This window comes from Bos taurus, chromosome 25, assembly GCF_002263795.3.
Source record: "Bos taurus isolate L1 Dominette 01449 registration number 42190680 breed Hereford chromosome 25, ARS-UCD2.0, whole genome shotgun sequence".
Classification (NCBI taxonomy): Eukaryota; Metazoa; Chordata; class Mammalia; order Artiodactyla; family Bovidae; genus Bos; species Bos taurus.
In genome coordinates this window covers 26,561,874-26,581,910 of record NC_037352.1, presented here as the reverse complement: position 1 = coordinate 26,581,910, position 20,037 = coordinate 26,561,874, and the positions used below count along the sequence as shown (strand labels likewise).

The 20,037-nt window shown below is 50.6% G+C and overlaps 2 protein-coding genes across 5 annotated transcripts; one reads left to right on the top strand and one right to left on the bottom strand.

The window, feature by feature from the left end:
• Nucleotides 1-1,374: 1,374 nt before the first annotated feature.
• SEPTIN1 (septin 1) lies at nt 1,375-19,870 on the top strand. 2 transcript variants are annotated; one of them, XM_059881271.1, is made up of 11 exons: nt 1,375-1,637; nt 16,478-16,568; nt 16,661-16,747; nt 17,002-17,125; nt 17,433-17,567; nt 17,664-17,781; nt 18,411-18,512; nt 18,636-18,735; nt 18,917-19,082; nt 19,325-19,415; nt 19,510-19,869. In XM_059881271.1, exons 2-11 carry the CDS (start codon nt 16,559-16,561, stop codon nt 19,594-19,596), a joined length of 1,020 nt encoding a protein of 339 aa, XP_059737254.1. In that variant the 5' UTR covers nt 1,375-1,637; nt 16,478-16,558; the 3' UTR covers nt 19,597-19,869. The 2 variants fall into 2 exon arrangements, with proteins under 2 accessions (XP_059737254.1, NP_001092417.1); NM_001098947.2 differs by lacking the exon at nt 1,375-1,637 and adding an exon at nt 16,255-16,305 and having other exon boundaries at nt 19,510-19,870.
• Nucleotides 2,278-8,350, bottom strand: ZNF48 (zinc finger protein 48). Of its 3 annotated transcripts, XM_005224886.5 has the most exons (4): nt 7,245-8,350; nt 6,838-6,954; nt 6,162-6,288; nt 2,279-4,876 (listed from the first exon to the last, which is right to left on the bottom strand). In XM_005224886.5, exons 3-4 carry the CDS (start codon nt 6,271-6,273, stop codon nt 3,075-3,077), a joined length of 1,914 nt encoding a protein of 637 aa, XP_005224943.2. In that variant the 5' UTR covers nt 6,274-6,288; nt 6,838-6,954; nt 7,245-8,350; the 3' UTR covers nt 2,279-3,074.
• Nucleotides 19,871-20,037: the final 167 nt, after the last annotated feature.

The window sequence follows — 20,037 nt, the reverse complement described above, 5'->3', positions numbered from 1 at the left end:
AGCCACTGAAATGAGAAACCTGCACATTGCAACTAGAGAGTGGCCCGTGCAGCAACAAAGACCCAGCACAGCCAAAAATAAAAAGTTTTAAAACCCAGTAATATATTCTCCAGGGGATCTTCCCAACCCAGGGATCGAACCCGGGTCTCCTGCATTGTGGGCAGATTCTTTACTGTCTGAGCCACCAGGGAAGCCTAGATAATATTTTATATATAATATACATATGAAAAAGAAATAATAGATGTTCTGGCAGAATAGTGGGGTGAGTGAATAACTCCCTGGAAGGGAGTGGATATTGGGTGCAGGACTCACTGAAGAGATAGTGAGTGAGTGAAGTCGCTCAGTCGTGTCCGACTCTTTCTGACCCCTGGACTGTAGGCTACCAGGCTCCTCAGTCCATGGAATTTTCCAGGCAAGAGTACTGGAGTGGGTTGCCATTTCCTTCTCCACTGAAGAGATAATGGACCTTCAAAGATGAGTGGGGGTTTGCCAGATGGACAAACAGGTAGCAGTTTGTGAGATTATGAACTCTTGTGAAGAGCACATCATGTTCAAGGACATCATTCACCAAAGTATTGAGGGAGGGTTATTATGTGCCAGGCCCCGTTTAGGACTAGGCAGTGGAAAGTTGAATTTGGAAAAGTCTTTATCTTACTTTTCACTATTCTGCATTTCACTATTTGCCTTCAGCCTCAGTGGTTTACTTGGGCTCCTGAATCCCTAAGGACTTGGTACAGGGAACACACCATCCGCCATCCATCATTCTTTACGTCTTAACATAATTGCCACTTCTTTGAAGAGGCATTGGATCATGTAGGATTCTCTCCTACCTGCAAGCTTCCTGCATAGTCTTTACCACACTTGAAAATATTTGTTCAATGTTTATCTTCTGCATAGAAACTGAGGGCAGACATTTTGTCTCGTTCATCTATTCTATGCCCAATACCCAGCAGCAGTAGGTAATGCTGTTGTTGAGTGTCTCTTTATCCTAAAGAAGCTCTTGATGTGTTAAGGGCTCAGAGGAAGGGGGTTCTAACCCAGGTTGGAAGTTTAGGGAAGGCTTCTGGGAGGAAGTAACGCTTAAGGTATTTGGATTGGGGGTGGGGAGCATTCCAAGTTACGAAAACAAAACATTTAAGAGGCACAGAGTTGAAACCACACAAGTGGAAGGTCTTGAATGCCAACTAAGGAGTTAAGTTTTACAGACAGGGCATGCTGCTATACGGCAGGGTTTTTAATAGGGGAGCGATGTGGTCAAATTTTTACAAAGTTCACTGCAGATTAGCTTGGAAGCCGACCTGGTAGTGTGGGGAGACACGGAAACCAGCAGAAACGACCTGCCCAAAGGCCTCCATTAAAGTCTTTGAGGGGTGTGTGTATCTAAGGACAGAAGCCGCAAAGAACCCCGGGGCTGAAGTCAAAACACTGGGATTTCGAGTCTGTGTAACAACTTGGTAGGGATGGGAAGGCTGGGAGGAACCGCGCTGCAGCAAGCTTTCATTGGTTTCTAGGGAAGCCCGGCTAATGGGTAAGATGTCGCGAGAGCTTCTACCCAGGGACCGTTACCGCACGCAGATTAGCTGAAATGCCAAGCCAGCGAAGTTGCAGAGCAGTCTTGTACTTCGTTTCTTAGATGGGTGAGCCGCCCTAGTCTTTTTGGTCCCTGGCCAATCAGGTCAGTTCCTTTTTCCCCTTTCCTCCCTACTGGCGCCCTCCTTGGAAAAAGCTGGGAATTAAGAGTCCAGCATCTAACGACGCACGGATGGCTGGGAAATATGGTTGCCTCTTCCGGGGGATAGAGACATCGCCTTCGGGCTATGCAGCCTAATGACCCGTTTCTCGACAAATAAAAAGGGATCGTAGGGAGGCGGGGTTTCCCTGAAGGCAGAGCATCAGCGTCTGGGTCTTCTGCGCCCCTACCAGACCCGCTGGCCACTTTTCTCCGGGTACTTGTCGCCATAGCAACAGCGCTTGCCTAACACCGACCCCTCACGCTCCCACCCGTGGCGTCGCGTTTTTCCTTTTAAGGGTCGCGCTAGATCCTGTGGCGTAGGTGGCGCCTGTGGGCAGCCAGCACTCAGGTCTAGGGCATCAACTGACAGACCTGGGGGCCGTTTTTTAACCCGTTGCCTGAGCTAAAAAGCAGCTTTGACCACCCAATTTCTTTGACGGGCTCAAAGAGGCCAAGTTTACACATGGCTTGTGGGTTTTGCCTGTGGTGACCCTTCAGCTTTTTCACCCCTCACGATGCACACACACGCACACACCAGTCCAAGCCTCAGATAAGAAGCAGTTTATTGGCGAGAAGACATATGGAGATGTGGCTGTCAGGCCTTGGTACTTCCCTGGCCTTTCCTCACTCCTATACTGCCCTTCTTCCAGCCAACGTGTCTCTGCTGCCATCCACCAGGACCTGGGCTTGGCATCCAGAGCAAATGAGTGCTCATTCCGCTGTCTCCCTCCTATTCTGTTGTGTCCAGGTGGTCAGGGCAGTTGGGCCTGGACTCACTCCAAGTGTCCTCTTCCTGGCTCCGACCATGTCCAGTGGCCCGAGGCTGGGTACTGCCTGCCTACCAACAGTACTCTCCCCATCAGCAGATGGTCAAGATGGCCCTGCCTCACTCTTACCCTTAACCTCAGAAGTCTCACTGCTCCTAGGTCTAACAAACCTGGTTCAGGATGCCGGTCTGGGTGGTCGGGGTGGGGGGGAAGGCAAGGTCGGGAGGGGTCAATTTACAGGTTAAGAGGCAGTAGGAATTTAGAATTCTTTAAGGGCCCTCAGGCTAACGCTAGTTTATCAACAAGTATTTATTGCCTACTGTATTCCAGGCAGTGTTCTAGAAGCTGGGGGTATAAACCAAACTGGCAAGGTCCTGACCCAGCCCAGCCAGGACTGTTTCCTGAGCTTCAAGATCGTTTGTCTCCAAATCTCTATTTCTATCTATTCACTCCTTTCTTCCCTTTGTTTCTTCCCTTCCTTCTCCCTCCCACCACCTCCCAGGCCCTTTCTTCTCTGCTTAAGCAGCAGATACCCTCCCTTTGGTCTCTTGGGCCTCCACCCTCCCTGGACCCCATCATTCCAGTCCCATTGGTGGCTCCTCTTTGAGGGGCCTTGCCCGACCATCTCCTGTTCCAAAGGGCCTCAGGATCAGGTGCCCACGCTGGTGCTTGATACGGGCAGAACTGTCACCAAAGCCCTTGCCACACTCTGCACACTTGTATGGCTTCTCCCCAGTGTGTGTGCGCCTGTGTTTGACCAGGTCTGAGCTCCGGGGAAACTCCTTCCCGCAGAAGCCGCACACATGGGGCTGGCTGGGTCCAGAGGGCTGAGCCCGGACTCGTGATCGAGGGGCAGTGGGTGCTGGGCCAGGGGGGTTATGTGGCCTCAGGAGAGTGGATGGTGGTGGTGGCCTAGCCCGTTCCCCACGATGGGTGCGGAGGTGCTTGACTCGGGCTGAGCTGTCGGCAAAACCTTTGCCGCATTCTGGGCAGAGGTAGGGTTTTTCCCCCGTGTGTACACGATGGTGTTTCATCAGGTCCGAGCTCCGGCGGAAGCCCTTGCCACACTCAGGGCACTTGTGGGGCTTGTCACCCTCCAGTGGTGGTGGCGGCTCTCCAGCCTGTGGGCCCCCGGGCTCCGGCTCCAAGCCAGGCAGGCCAAAAGGGCCATCTCCTGAGTGTGAAGGGCTTCGAGGCGTCAGCGGGGGGCTGGTGCCTAGAGGAGGTGGGGGCGGGCTGGAGCTGGGGGGTGGGCTGGGGATCAGGGGGGCCAGAGGGTAGCCTGGGAAGCTGAAGTCCTGGGGCTCCATGTGAGTGAGGCGGTGGCGGAGGAGGGTGGAGCTGAGGCTGAAGGTACGGTCACACTCGGGACAGGCGTGAGGCCTTTCGCCACTGTGGGTGCGGAGGTGCTTGACCCGCGCAGAGCTGTCAGCGAAGCCCTTGCCACACTCGGGGCAGAGGTAGGGCTTCTCTCCCGTGTGCACTCGCAGGTGCTTCACCAGATCTGAGCCCCGGGCAAACTCCTTTCCACACACATCGCAGCCGAAGGGCTTGGGCCCCAGGTGACTGCGTTGGTGGCTCAGGAGGCTGCAGCTGAGCACAAATCTTTTGCCACAATCGGTGCAGATGTATGGCTTGTCCTGGGCCTTAGGTCCCTGGGCGGCTGCCGTGGCAGCTCGAGATGGCTGCCGCCGGGGCACCACGGGCCGGGGGGGCTGCTCCCCTCGGTGTGTCCGCTGGTGCTTTATGCGGGCAGAACTGTCGCCAAAGCCCTTGCCACAGATGCCACACTTGTACGGCTTCTCGCCCGTGTGTGTCCGCTGGTGTTTCACCAGGTCCGAACTCTGCCGGAAGCTCTTGCCACATTCACCGCAGATAGTGGGGCGCTCGCCAGCTGGGATCCTGGACCGAGGAATCTTTGGGGGCCCCTGGGCTGGCGCCCGGGCTCTGTAGGGCTTTTCACCACTATGAGTTCGTTGGTGTTTGATCCGGGCAGAGCTGTCCCCAAAGCCCTTGCCACAGACCCCGCACTTGTAGGGCTTCTCCCCGGTGTGGGTTCGCTGGTGTTTCACCAGATCTGACATCTGCCGAAAGCTCTTGCCACACTCGCCACATACAGCAGCCCGATCACTAGCCTGGCCCCAGCGTGGTTCTCCTAGGAGCCGAGGGCCTCTGTCCCGAGCCTGAGGTTTTCCAGGCCCCTCCCTCTGGACCCACAGGTCATCCCAAGTCTGAATGCCTTCAGGTTTGAGAGAGGCATTTCCTACTTCATGACCTGGGGCCAAATCTTCCTCTTCCTTGAACTCCAAGTCATCCTCCTGTGGGGCATGTTCAAACTCATCTGGCTGAGAAATCTCCGCATGCTCACTCCCTAGACCTGGGGAAAGAAAAAGGAGCGGTAGATCCTGCCTTTTGGCTCAGCCTTCCCACTGAGGCTCAGATGGTAAACAATCAGCCTGTGACGTGGGAGAAACAAGTTCGATCCCTGGGTTGGGAAGACCACCTGGAAAAGGGAATGGCCACCCACTCCAGTATTCTGGCCTGGAGAATTCCACAGACAGAGAAGCCTGGTGGGTCCATGGGATCGCAGAGTCGGACATGACTGAGCGATTAACACACTATCTTCAATAGCAGTCTCCCCCGAAAGGCATCCCTGACAATCTGTGGTCGCAAAGATCTCTCTCCTCTGAATTTCCAAAGCCCTTATATTGTCTGTGCCTCTCAGTAACAGTAACCTCCTTTTACCATGCCTTTCATATGTGCCAATCACTTAAGTAAGCATTACTGAATCCTTGCAAACAATCCTATGAGGTAATACTATTAACTGTCCCCATTTTACAGACATGCAGTCTCTGAGAATTCTAAGTCACTCGCTCAAGGTTATAAAGTAACAAAGCCATGTTTCTAACTCAGGTCTAATTCCCAAGCCTGCTGTTAAGCCCTACCTTATATTCTATGTGGAAAGCCTGGTATTTACTAATTAGATTTTATCTTTTATTAGCCCAATCTGTAGTTTATTTCTTCAATCATCTTGTATGTACCTGAAAGGAGCCAGACACAAAGATGTCCCTCAGGATACTTAACGTTGGTAGGAGAAATAAGATAAAACACAAATAATTATAATTGCAGGCTCAGAATGAACTGTGCTGTCACTAGAGAGAGGACATTAGAGAGATAGGGCTAGGCTTTCACAGTGCAGAAAAAAAGTAAGCCATGGAAAGGAATGTGTGATAAAGCTGGAAAAGGATGTTGGGACTAGATAAAGCATGGGAGATCTGAATTGAACGCTAGACTAACGCTTTTAATTAGTAGCAGAAGGGAGCTAGGGAAGACTTTTGTGGAGGGAGACAGGATTAGACCAGGACTCAGATCAATGTGGCTGCACAGTGGGTGCAACACTGGAGAGAAAAGGGCTGAGGGGAGGCCGTTGCATTTGCCAGGATGAGACAGAACGAGGCCTGAAGTAGGACTGAAGCAGCGAGGATGATGGTGACTGCAGGGGATGGGGAGAGTCCTTGAAATGATGCCCCTCAAGGCGTGTCGCTTAGTAGGTGCTCAGAAACACTGGTTCCCTCCCCCTCCCTGGAAGCACAGTTCACGTCCTATTTTTCTGGGTCTGGGCTACGCAAAGCCCAGAACCGGGGGCCCCACCCGGCCATTACCTGCCCATGGAGGTGCACCGCTTCGGCCCTCACCTGTGCGGGCGCCTCTCAGCTGCTCTCTCTCCTCTGAGCTACGGAGATCCGAACCCCAGGGCCCCACCGCGCGCTCCATCGCCGGCACGCCGCCCTGAGCAAGGAGACAAACACAGTTTCACGGTCACACAGCCATGTGCGGACGGCGGGGCCCTGCCGCTGCCCTCTGCCGGCCGGCACGGGCACCGGACAGCATTCGGGTGTCCGAGATACGGGGCGCGGCTCCGGTGACCCCCGCCCGCGCCACCGGCCGCCCCTGCACCTGCTGCTCCTTCCGGCGCGCAGCCGCCCCCTTCCCCTCCCGCCGCTGCCGCCGCTGCTTCAGCCTCCACTTTCGCCAGTCTGGGGCCCTCCAGAGCTCCTCCGCGGGGCTCCGGTGCCCGTGCCACTAGTGGCTCGGGGATCGGGCTCGGCGCCAAACGGGGAGGGGGCTCGGACCCGGGCGTCCCGGGGGCGGCCGCCGGGGGCGGGGACGGGAAGCGGAAGCGCCAGGCGGCACCGGGCCGCTCTAGGACCCTGGAGGAGCTGCACGCCTGTGGGAGCCGCCCGTGTCCTCTGGAGCTCGGTAGCCGGCGGGCAGCCGCGTGCCGCGGAGAGGGCTACTCTGAGCCAAGTCCAATTGCCCGAACTCTGTGGTATTAACCGTGTGTTTCCTGGGCTGGAGCTGGATGCGGAGGGCCGAAGACTCTTTCTAATTGTCGCTGTGTCCTGCCACACGCGCCGACCTTCAGAGGTGGCAAACAGCTCCAGCCACCCCAGCCTGGAGAAACAAAGAGACAGCCAAAGACAGACCCAGGGAAAGGGGTGGGGGAAAGACCGAGGCAGACAAAGGGCGGCAGAGGGCGGCGGAGACCCCAGACGGGGCGGGGGCGGGGCGCCGAGACGCAGGAAACAAAGCCGGTCTGGTCGGCGAGGCCGGGGGCCGAGGGTGGGGGCTGGGCTGGGCTGGGCTGGGGGAGACCGAGGCGGGATCGGGAGCTAGTGGCAGACGCCAGATAAATGCTGGGGAGAGGCAGGCCGATGGACTTAGACTTGGATCCGGAGACTCACAGAGTCGTAACCCGAAGAGCCCCCAGTCAGAGAGGATGCAGAGGCAGAGAGACCGAGAGACTGCAGCGGACCAAACACACAGGAGCAAAAGACTGGCCTCCTGAAACAAAGACATGTAGAAACAGATAAGAGAGATATAAAGTCGTTGAAGCAGAGTCGGAGGAACTGGGCAGGGCACCTGGTGAGAAACAAGCCCGGAGGCAGAGGAACAAAGAGTGAAGCTGGCAGAGACAAAGAGAGACAGACGCATAGAAAAGAGGCCATGGGAAGACTAGGGACAGGTCTACGGCGCTACAAAAGAACCCAGGGAGAAGCGAAAACATTAAACCTTGTTTCCTAGCTTGGTGCGGCCCTGGTTGGGGCTGTTTCAGTGGACCCAGGGGTGTGATCCCCAGTATCTCCTCTGGGCATGTTTGCCTTTGGGGAGCGGGTGGGGTGCCTCTGTTTGCAGCTCATCTAATGATGGAGAGGGTTAATTAAGATTTGTGTATTAATCAACAATTATTAGTGCCTCAGTACTATGCCAACAGTTTGATAAAGAGAGAAAACACGTGTAAGGGTTGTCTTTGGGGTGCTACCAATTTAAAGGGGCAAGCACACAATTCATGATAAATAAGAACTGTAAGGGCGTGAGAGTTATGTGCACTAATTCAAGATATTATAGTATGGGAGACCAGGAAGAGGTCTTATTTGTGGGAATGAGTGTGCACAAATATTTGTTGTTTAGTTGCTAAGTCATGTCCAACTCTTTGTGACCCCAAGACAAGCTTCCCTGTCCTTCACTGTCTCCCGGAGTTTGCTTAAATTCATGTTCATTGAGTTGGTGATGCTATCTAACCATCTCATGCTCTGTTGCCCGCTTCTCCTCCTGCCCTCAATCTTTCCCGGCATCAGGGTCTTTTCCCATGAGTCAGCTCTTTGCATCAGGGGCCAAAGTATCGGAGCTTAAACTTCAGCATCAATCCTTCCAGTTAATATTCAGGGTTGATTTCCTTTAGGATTGACTGGTTTGGTCTCCTTGCTGTCCAAGAGACTCTCAAAAGTCTTCTCCAGTACTGCAGTTTGAAAGCATTAATTCTTTGGTGCTCAGCCTTCTTTATGGCCCAATTTCTCACATCTAGAACATGGAGACATACAGATGTGTGGACAGTCTACATTGACCTAATGAACAAAGATATGATAGGAATGTAGTACAGAGAGAAACCTGTAGAGTTTAGTGGCTGCGGACATTATCTTTAAGGTCATTCATGAAGAGTTTTATTCCTGATCTCGTCATTTACTCCCTTTAACCTTGGGTGGGGAAGTTACTTCTGTTTCCTGAACTGTAAAATGGAAATACTACCTAATTTGAATGGTTGAGAATAATATGTGTAAAGTACTCAGTAAAAAATATCAGTTGTGACTCTTTGGGCTGAAGTAACCAAGGAAGAAGGTGGTGTTTTCAAGCTGATCCTTTCAATCAGCTAAGATTTCAGCAAAGTCCAGAGCCTGGCTGAAGGGGATCCTGAATGAAGAACTCCAGGCACAGTCGCTCACACACTAATGGAGAACCTACTATGCGCTAGAAGCTTGGGGATCCAAAGATGATTAAGGGGACTTTCCTGGTCATCTGGTGGCTAAGACTCCAAGCTCCCAATGCAGAGGACACGGATTCAATTCCTGGTTGGGAAGGTAGATCCCACATGCTGTAACTAAGAGATCCCTAATGTGCAATGAAGATTGAAGATCCTGCATGCTGCAGCTAAGACTTGGAGCAGGCAAATACATACATATATAGATATGAAAAAATGTGTTAGTCGCTCAGTTGTGTCCAACTCTGCAGTCCCATGGACTGTAGCCTGCCAGATTCCTCTGTCCATGGAATTCTCCAGGTAAGAATAGTGGGAAGGAGTGGGTAAGTCATTCCCTTCTCTAGGGGATCTTCCCAAACCAGGGATCAAACCCGGACCTCCTGCATTGCAGGCAAATTCTGCAGATATTTTACTGTCTGAGCCACCAGGGAAGCCCTATATAGACTGTATTTATCTTTATATATATATATATATATCCTCCATGATCACGATCAATCCTCAAAAGAGGAAAATAAATAATAGCTCTGATTAGTGTGTCATAAGTTTATATAATAGGAAAGTAATGGAAGCTGCAGATAAGATGGTAAGTTAATGATTAGTTCCACAAACATTTCCTGGGGGTCCAACATGTACCAGGCACATTGCTGGGAAACAGAGGTGAGAGGGCACCAAAATGGCAAAGAGCCAGCCCCTCTTGGAGGGAGCCCCCCAAAGGCTGGTCAGCCTTCATGCCATAGTTACTTGTAGAACAAGGTCTAACTTTGAGAAGATGAAACCTGGAGTTATTGGGTCTGAATCTGAACTCAGGTCTAAAGATACAGAAGCCCTTCCAGGGATGTCTGGTAGGGCCATAGGTGGTTATGAAGATATGCTGAGATGAAAAAGAAGTGATCCAGATGACCATGAAATGGAAAGACTGCTGCCTACCATTCACTGCCCCATAGAAACCTTCCAAACAGGCCCCAAATTTTATCATTATAAAGTCTTTATCCCAGGAAGGACTGAGCATAATTTGTTGGAATTAATAAGCATGTAAATGGAATACTGTGTCACTGCTGCTGCTGCTGCTAAGTCGCTTCAGTCGTGTCTGACTCTGCGCGACCCCATAGATGGCAGCCCACCAGGCTCCTCTGTCCATGGGTTTCTCCAGGCAAGAACACTGGAGTGGGTTGCCATTTCCTCCTCCAATGCATGAAAGTGAAAAGTCACTACTAATTCGTGTCATTTCTGAACTTAACCAGGCCACGAACCTTTTTTGAGGGCATTTGTTAATATGCACAAATGCCTTAAATATGTGACTTCCTTTGACTCAGTAATTCCCCTTATAGAAATGAGGCCCCAGGAAATGGTTTGGACAAGTGCACAATGATAGCACCACATAGTCATCCCAGCTCAGTGTTGTTTATCATGGGGAAGAGTGGGAATCAACCTAAATGTGTGTGTGTGTGTGCACTAAGTCGCTTCAGTCACGTCCTGCTATAGGGACCGTAGCCTGCCAGGCTTCTCTGTCCGTGAGATTCTCCTGCCAAGAATACTGGAGTGGGATTCTCCTGGCAAGAATACAGCCCAAACACTTTCACTCCATTTCCTCCTCCAAGGTATCTTCCGGACCCAGGGATTGAATCTATATGTCTTAACGTCTTCTGCGTTGGCAGGCGGGTTCTTTACTAGTGCCACCTAAATACTAAGCAGCTATGAAAACGATAATGTAGGCTAAGACGCCACACTCCCAATGCACGGGGCCCAGCTTCTCTCCCCCATGCCGCAATTAAGACCTGGCACAGCCAAATAAATAAATACAAATGAAATATAAGTGTATATAAATGATAAATAAAATTATTAAAAAATGATAATGTAGATGTGTGTTTATGATCATAGACTTACAGGACATATTAAATGACAAAAACAGGTTTCTAAAATTATAGTATAATCTTAGTTTTGTGAATATATATTTATTCATATGCATAGGCATATGAGAAAATCCAAAAGGATGAAAATCAAAATGAGGTTATATCAGTAATGATATTAGATGTATGTTTTTCTAACCATTTGCAGTTGCTCATTTTTCCATGAGAATATGTATTGCTTATACAATAAATGAATATACATGTTATTTTTCTTTTGTTTTCTTTTTTTGTTGAGGTATAGTTGATTTACAATATTATATAAGCTTCAGGTCTGTGACCTAGTGATTCACAATTTTTAAAGATTATACTGCATTTATAGTTATTATAAAATGTTGGCCCTATTTCTTGTGCTGTACAATATATCCTTGTGGTTTATTTATTTTACACATAGGAGCTTGTATCTCTTAATCTCTCAGCCCTATCTTGCCCTTCTCCCCCTCAACTCCCTGCTGGTAACCACCAGTTTACTCTCTAGATCTGGGAATCTCTTTCTGTTTTGTTATATTCATTAGCTTGTTTTATTTTTTAGATTCCATATGTAAGTGATAGTATATAGTCTTTGTCTTTGTCTGACTTATTTCACTAAGTATAATACTCTCCAAGTCCATCCATGTTGTTGCAAATGGCAAAATTTTATTCTTTTTTATGACTGAGTAGGTAGTATTCCATTGTGTGTGTGTGTGTGTGTGTGTGTGTGTGTGTGTGTAACACCACATCTTATTTATCCATTCATCTGTTGATGGACACCGGTTGCTCCACATTTTGGCTGTTATTGCTTCCATACTTCGGACACTGGGGTGCGTGTATCTTTCTGAGTTAGTGCTTTTATTTTCTTCAGATCCATTCCCATGAGTGGTATTGTTGGATCACATGGTGGGTCTATTTTTAGTTGTTTACAGAACCTCCATACTGTTTTCCACATTGCCTACACCAATTTACATCCCCACCGACAGTGTACGAGAGTTCTCTTTTCTCTACATCCTCGCCAGCATTTGTTATTTGTGGTCTTTTTGATGATAGCCATTCTGACAGGTGTGCCCATGTTATTTTCTTAAAGGTTGTTGAGTAATTGGGGCAAGAGCCTGATTTGAGTCTGAAACCAGGGCAGGGGCAAAACAGTAAGGGATGTAGGCAGGAAGGGCTGCTTTTTCTCATCAGTAGAAAGGACTTGAAAATCAACTGGATATATTTGCAGAGGGCAAGGGAGGGAGGCTTCAGAGTTTTAACTAAAATGGTAGGGCTGCTTGGCCTGATGAGAAGTGCAGAAGGAAGGGTTGTGGTGCAGGGGAAGGGTGTAATTATCCCGTCCCTCGGCTTCTCAGAGCACTCTGTTTATCTCCTTCTTACGCTACATTTTTAGCGCCAGTGCTGTGTGTCAGCCTTACCTGTGGCTGTCTCCGTCTCCCCAGAGGGCGGCAACCCTGACTGATTCACTCCGTCTGGATTCTCAGCAACTGATCCAGAAGAGCAGTCGCTAGGTTGGATCATTGGCACTGTCACACCTCTCAGCTCATGTCATAGCAAGCTGGCATTCAAGCTCATCTTTTATGTCAGGCTCCGCTAAGAGTTTTATGTGTGTCAGATACATAATCCTCATCATGGCCCTATGAGGTGAAATTATTAATGAATCATTTAACAGATGCAGAAACCAAGTCACAGGAAAGTAAGATGCCCAGGGTCACACAGCTCTTAATCCCTATATGTCTTTATAAGCATAGGAAACTTGAACAACTTCTGTGAATTCAGTGTGGCAGGAGTATGCAATCCCATATGATAGATGAGGAAAGTAAGGCCCAGAGGGGTGGTTTTCACAGGGTTACAGAAAGGGAGTACTAAAAATGAGGTTGAAGGACTTCCCTGGTGGTCCAGTGGTTTTGAATCTGCCTGCCAAAGACATGCATTTGATCCCTGGTCTGGGGAGATCCCACATGCTCTGGGGCAACTAAGCCCGTGTGCCACAACTACAGAACTCATGCCCTACAACTGCTGAAGCCCACACTCTAGAGGCTGTGCTCAGCAACTAGAGAGTAGCCCCCACTCGCTGCAACTAGGGAAAGCCTGCGTGCAGCAACTAAGACCCAGCACAGCCAAAGATTAATAATTTGAAATAGACATGTATATAATAAAAATGAGGTTGAAACAAGGATAAGGTGGCAGCATGGATGGGTCTTAAAAGTTAATGCTAATTGAATAAATTAATAAGTAGAAATATATATTAACACAGATAACTATTTGTGGCTTAACTGGTAAAGAATCAGTCTGCAATGCAGGAGACCTGGGTTTGATTCCTGGGTTGGGAAGATCCCCTGGAGAAGGGAACAGCTACCCACTCCAGTATTCTGGCCTGGAGAATTGCATGAACTGTATAGTCCATGGGGTCACAAAGAGTCGGACACGACTGAGTGACTTTCACTACTACACTGCTATTTGTGTAAACGTTTGTGTACCGTGTACATATATTACATACATAGCGGAAGTCGCTCAGTCGTGTCCAACTCTTTGTGGCCCCGTGGACTGTAGCCTGCCAGGCTCCTCTGTCTATGGAATTCTCCAGAACAGAATACTGGAGTGGGTAGCTGTTCCCTTCTCCAGGGAATCTTCCCAACCCAGGGATTGAACCCAGGTCTCCTGCATTGCAGGCAGATTCTTTACCTTCTGAACCACCAGTGAAGCCCATTACATACATAACATATATATAACACATATGTAAACACATACAACTATTTCTATAAACATTTGTGTACCATGTACTACACATTTTTCAAAATATATACGAACCAAAAAAAAATTACATATTGTGCACATTAGAGTGGTTGCCTTAGGATAAGGGGAAAGGAGGGTGCTATGAAGCTGTATTAACTCAGGCTGGCATAACAGAGAACCACAGACTAGAAGTCTTAAACAACAGATATTTATTTTCTCATAATTCTGGAGACTGGAGGTCCAAGATCAAAATGCCAGCAGAGGCGGTTTCTGGTGAGGCCTCTTTTCTTGGGTTGCAGACAGCCACCTTCTCACTATGTCCTCACATGGCCTTTTCTCTGTGCGTGCGCAGAGATGGCTGGTGTCTTTTCTTATAAGGACACCAGATCTATCCAATCAGGGCCCCACCCTCCTGACCTCATTTAACCTTAATTACCTCCTTAAAGGTTTTACTTCCAAATGTAGTCACATGGGGGTTAGGGCTCCAACACAAGAAGGTGGGGGAGGGACACAACAGGGGCTAAATGGGAAATGATAAACAGAACCACAAGGAGTGAAGGACGAAAATGGGGTTGGAGCAATAGGCAGGATCTAGACCAAGCAATGGGCTTCCCTGGTGGCTCAGATGGTAAAGAATCTGCCTGCAATGCAGGAGACGTGGGTTCTATCCCTGGGTTGGGAAGATCTCATGGAAAAGGGAATGGCTACCCACTCCAGTATTCTTGTCAGGAAAATCTCATGGACAGAGGAGCCTGGCAGGCTATAGCCCATGGAGTTGCAGAGTCAGACATGAATGAGTGACTAACACACACACACACAAACCAAACAATGCTTTATAGGTCATATTAAGGTTCAGAGAGGCCTTTCAGTTCATAAATTCTAAAGTTGGGATGTATATATGTGTGTGTGTGTGTGTGTGTGTGTGTGCACCAAGCAGGAGATGCAGGTTCAATCCCTGGGTCAGGATGATCCCCTGGAGAAGGAAATGGCAACCCACTCCAGTATTCTTACCTGGCAAATTTCATGGATAGAGGAGCCTGGCGGGCTACAGTCCATGGAGTTGCAAACAAGTCAGGCACAACTTAGCGACTAAACAACAACAACATGTGTACATATATATTAATATATATATATATGTATATATGGTATGTTGTATACATAAATGATTAGCTCCAAAGCCTGTGTCATCCAAAACCACTCTAATTCCTGATAGAAAGTCTAAGTGTGTGCATTTCATCTTACTATGAAAAAAATGGAGTTCAGAGAGGGCAAATGACTCGCCCAAGATCACACAGCAAGTGATAGAACTGAAGTCTGGGAAGTTCTTTCTGACTCCAAAGACAAGCTCCTTTTACATATTCTGCAGCCTCCCTGCCTTTTCCCTAACTAACTTCAATCACTCACTCTTTTATGCATTCATTCATCTGGTATATTATTTATTGGCACCTTCTTGGTGCCAGGCCCTGTGCAAGACACCAGGGATGTAAACGTTAGGAAGACATAGTTCCTGCCCTCAGAAAGTTCAGCCAGGAGTAGAAGAGACAGCCAGGTAAGCAAAGGTGGGCATTGGATGGGCTATGAAAGGTGCTGGGGAGTCCAGAGGATGGAAAATGACTCTACCTTTTGTGGGTGGGGAAGATTTCATACAGGAGGAAGAAGAACCCTTTGAATCAAACTCTTGAAAGACAGAGTTCACCTGTGCAGAAGAAGGAAAAGCCCAATATAGACAGAGCCAAGGGTGCTACCCTGGTGACTCAGTGGTAAAGAATCCACCTGTCAGTGCAGGAGACATGGGTTCCATCCCTGATCTGGGAAGACCCCACGCGCCAAGGAGTAACTAAGCCTGTGCACCACTACTGAGACTGCTCTAGAGCCCAGGGGCAGCAACTACTGAAGCCCTTGCGCCCAGAGCCTGTGCTTTGCAACAAGAGGAGCCATCGCAATGAGAAGCCTGTACGTCCCAACTGGAGAGAAGTCCTTGCTCACTGAAACTAGAGAAAAGCCTTTGCAGCAATGAAGACCCAGCACAGGCAAAAATAAACAAAATTGTAGACAGAGCCAAGGATGTGGGCACTTGCCAAGGGCGAATCAAAAAGGAGGTGATGAGGTCAGATGCAGGAGGCTTTGGCCAGGACTCTCAGACTTGATTCTAAGATCACTGGGAAGTCCGTGAAGGGTTTTGAGCAGAGGAGTGCCTTGGCTAGGATTTTGAAAGCAGGCTCTCTGGCAGTAGTGTCCAAAGATCTGAAGTCCTTTTTTAAGAATCCAGTGCATGAGCTGGGGAGGAAAATTGATGGTCCCTCCTACCCTCAATCTTGTTGCTTTTGGTCCACTCAGACCCTTGGAAATTGTTTAAAATTTTATTATTTTTTAATTGGAAGATAATTGTTTTACAATGGTGTGTTGGTTTCTGCCATACCACAGCATGAATCAGTCATAAGTATGTATATATCCCCTCTCTTTTGAGCCTTCTCCCTACCTCACCCCCATCACACCCCTTGAGGTCATCACAGAGCACCAGGCTGAAACTGTTTTAAACTGTCTTTATCCAAGCCTTCACCTCACTTGCTAGAGAGATCAACCCACTTCCTTCCTCTCTGCTTACACCCTACCTTCCATCAGGGTGATGGGGCCACAGCAGGGCTTGGAATAAACGTGTACAGAGAACAGAGGGATTGAGGCTTCCTATCAGGGTGATGGGCAAAGGGACCCAGGAATCGAGAACCAGCTGATCTCAATCTTGGTTTTCCCCACTCTCTGGGCCAGTTGGAGCATCTCAGCTCCTATACTGCCCGCCCCCTTGTTTGCCGCCCTCAACTTCCTGCCCACCAGAGGAAGTGGGGAGAGCCATCAGGTGCAGCAACAGCTATCGGGGCCATGGTGAGTCCTTATGCCCAGGAATCCAGGCATCTCTCCGTCCCCAGCCAGCAGGGTAGCCAGGTCCTGGTCAACCCACAGTAGGCTGACTTCTCCTAGCTTCTGAGGTCAGGTCATACTGGGGGACCCTGCCTGCCACCCCCAGCAGCCTCATATCGTCCACCTTCACCAACAGGACAAGGAGTATGTGGGGTTTGCCGCCCTCCCCAACCAGCTGCATCGCAAGTCTGTCAAGAAGGGGTTTGACTTCACACTCATGGTGGCAGGTCTGAGGGTTTTGGAGAGGGGCCTGGTAGGGTGTCCTCAAGAGACCTTGGCTGTCCCCTCACCTGACCAGCTGGGCTTGACCTGTCCACAGGGGAGTCAGGCCTGGGAAAATCTACCCTCATCAACAGCCTATTTCTCACCAACCTCTATGAGGATCGGCAAATACCAGAAGCCAGTGGTAAGATGCCCCTCTCCCCACCACGCTGCCCATGCCCTCTGACCCCTCTCCTCCCATGTCCCCAGACTGCACACTCTTCCTTTCCTTCTGGGTCTCCCATGACATTCTGGGGAACTCAGGCAGCTCATTGCTTTTCTCTGAGACTCAGTCTCCTCCCCTGAAAAATGGGTGGGGGGCAACTGTGAGTCTGAGAAAGGAAATTAGTCCTGCTTCAGACCCCTCGCCAGCTCCCTGACCTCTCCCCATCCTCATAGCTCGCTTGACGCAAACGCTGACCATCGAGCGCCGGGGCGTGGAGATCGAGGAGGGGGGTATTAAGGTGAAGCTGACTGTGGTGGACACACCTGGCTTTGGGGACTCAGTGGACTGTTCAGACTGGTGAGGAATTGGGGAGAGCCCAGGACTCAGCTTCCCAATGTGGCTACTCTGTGGAGACCAAGGGGTCGGATTCAGGGCTGGTCTGCCCTGCCCTACTCACGCCCCTGCAACAGCAGGAGCTGTTTCTGGTGGTCTTGGGGCCCAAAACGCCTTGTGCTTCCCAACATCTCTCCTGCCAGTTTCCTCTGACATCTTTGGTTGTAGCCAAAGACCCTGCTTCTCACCCCTACAGTCCTGGCTAGCCTTGCCCCTTGCCCTCTACTGTGGTCCGGATCTCTGACTGCCGGCACTCTCCCCACACCCCCAGCTGGCTACCTGTGGTGCGCTTCATCGAGGAGCAGTTTGAGCAGTATCTTCGGGATGAGAGTGGCCTGAACCGGAAGAACATCCAGGATTCCCGTGTCCACTGCTGCCTCTATTTCATCTCACCCTTTGGCCGGGGGTCTGTGGGACACCCTAGGGGGTTGGGACATTTGGGGAGGGTGGGGGGTGGGTCTCTGTGCCCTGAAACTGAGCCCTGACCAATTTCTGGGTGCAGACTCCGTCCCCTAGATGTGGCCTTCCTCCGGGCAGTGCACGAGAAGGTAAACATCATCCCAGTCATTGGCAAAGCAGATGCCCTGATGCCAAAGGAAACGCAGGCCCTCAAACAGAAGGTATGTGTGGTGGCCTCTGACCTTTGGTCTGCACATGAAGCCAAAAGTCATGACGAAAGCTGAGCTCAGCTTTGACTTCTTTGATCTCGGGGTAGCCTTTTCGGAGTGTGATATGTCAGGCTAGACTGGAAGAAAGTTTTTGAGAAAGGTGGGTCATTAGCTGCCTCAGGAAGCCACATCTCTGGAGGCTCAGAACAGAATCCCTGGGCTGGATGCTTGGCTAAGATCTGTCTGAGGGCAGAAGTGTGGACATAACAACCCATGTTATCCGTCTGGCCCCAGGATGCTCACCATGCCCCCATTTCCCCACTTCTTCAGCGCCCTCTCCCACTGTTTCTACTTATGTCTCTCTCTCCTAGTCTTTTGGTGTCTGCTCATCTTTAAGACTTTGCAAACATCAGTCTTTTTCCTCTTAGGGGAAGGTCTCAGTTTTTCATCATCTATGTCTCTTTCTCTCATCGTCTGAGATTTTGTTTTCAGTCTTCCTGGATGCCCATCTCTCACCATCTTTGTTTTTCACGCCTTCCTCTCTGTCTCTTTCATCCCCTGTCTGTATCTAGATCTCACTGTCTCTGGTCAGGCAATGTCTTTGTGGCTCACAGTTTCTGTCTGCATCTGTCTCCTCCAAGATCCGAGAACAGTTGAAGGAGGAAGAGATCAATATCTACCAGTTCCCTGAATGTGACTCTGATGAGGATGAAGACTTCAAGAGGCAGGATGCAGAGATGAAGGTACAGAGGCAAAGCAGGACGAGACTGAGAAGCCAGGGGAGGCGGATGTGGAGGTGGGAGCTGAGAAAGGTTTCTGTCCACGGGGCGGGGAGAGGATGGAGATCGTTGACTCCTCCCCTTTAGGAAAGCATCCCTTTTGCCGTCGTCGGTTCCTGCGAAGTAGTGCGGGACGGCGGGCCCCGACCGGTGAGGGGACGCCACTACTCCTGGGGCACTGTAGAGGGTGAGTAAGGCCGGGTACGCGTTCTGAGGCCAGCAGGGAGCCGAGGCCGCCTCCCAGCCAACCGTACCCAACATGTGAAGTTGGGGAAAGTTCTGGTCCCAGGGGTCCTAGGAGCCCAAAGAGGGGTCCTTGGCAGCCGACCCGACCTAAGTTCCCTGACGCTCGCGGGTCCGCCCCCCAGTGGAGAACCCACATCACTGCGATTTCCTGAACCTGCGACGGATGCTCGTGCAGACACACCTGCAGGACCTGAAGGAGGTGACACACGACCTGCTCTACGAGGGCTACCGGGCCCGCTGCCTACAGAGCCTGGCCCGGCCCGGGGCGCGGGATCGAGCCAGCCGGAGGTGAGAGCCAGCGCGGACAGTTAGATGCTTCCAAGGCCCCACCCTCACTCTCCATGACCTCGACCTTCACCTTCTAGACCTCTCTCTCCCAGGGCCTTTCTTTCCCCATCCCCTTTGCTTACCTCCCTAACCTAAGGATATGGCTCCGCCTCCTAGACTCTCAAACTCCAGATCCTGTCTCGCAGCGGTGACTCAACCAAGGCCCTCGCCTTTGATTCCTTTCCTTCTCTCCCATCCCCTAGTAAGCTTTCCCGCCAAAGCGCCACAGAGATCCCACTGCCCATGCTGCCTCTGGCAGACACGGAAAAGTTGATTCGCGAGAAAGACGAAGAGGTGAGCTTTCCCCCAGATCAAGACCCCCAAGTCCTCTTCGGAGTCCCTTTCTGGCCTCGCCCGGACCCAATGCCTGCAATCTTGCCCCGCACAGCTTCGCCGCATGCAAGAGATGTTGGAGAAGATGCAGGCCCAGATGCAGCTAAGCCAGGCTCAAGGCGAGCAGTCGGACGCTCTCTGAGGCCCCCATCGGGGTTTTCTTTTCCTCGCGTCCGCCTTCGGTTCGTCTCTTGTCCAATCCCTGAGCCCCAGACTGCCAGGCGCCTAATCTCGGAGCCCCAGCCTGTAAGGCCCGCCCTTCTCAGGTTCTCCCAATCCTGGAATTTGTAGCCCCGCCTTTGGCTCCACCCCGGCTCACTTCTGGAGCGCGACCTCCTCTTCCAACCCTGAACACCCCCATCCCCTCCCCACTTCTCCCTATCCGTGACTTCAATAAAAAACTGAGTTTCTCTGAGGCCACGCAAATCTTCTGTTTCCCAGCGGGAATAAGTGGCGAGCTTAGCGGGTGGAACCGCTCCACCCAGGCCTCCGGGCCACTATTTATTCATTCATTTGCTGGGCACTCCTTTCGTGCCAGTGTGTCTGCCCAGCCTCCCACCTGAGTCCCACTCGCACAAACGCA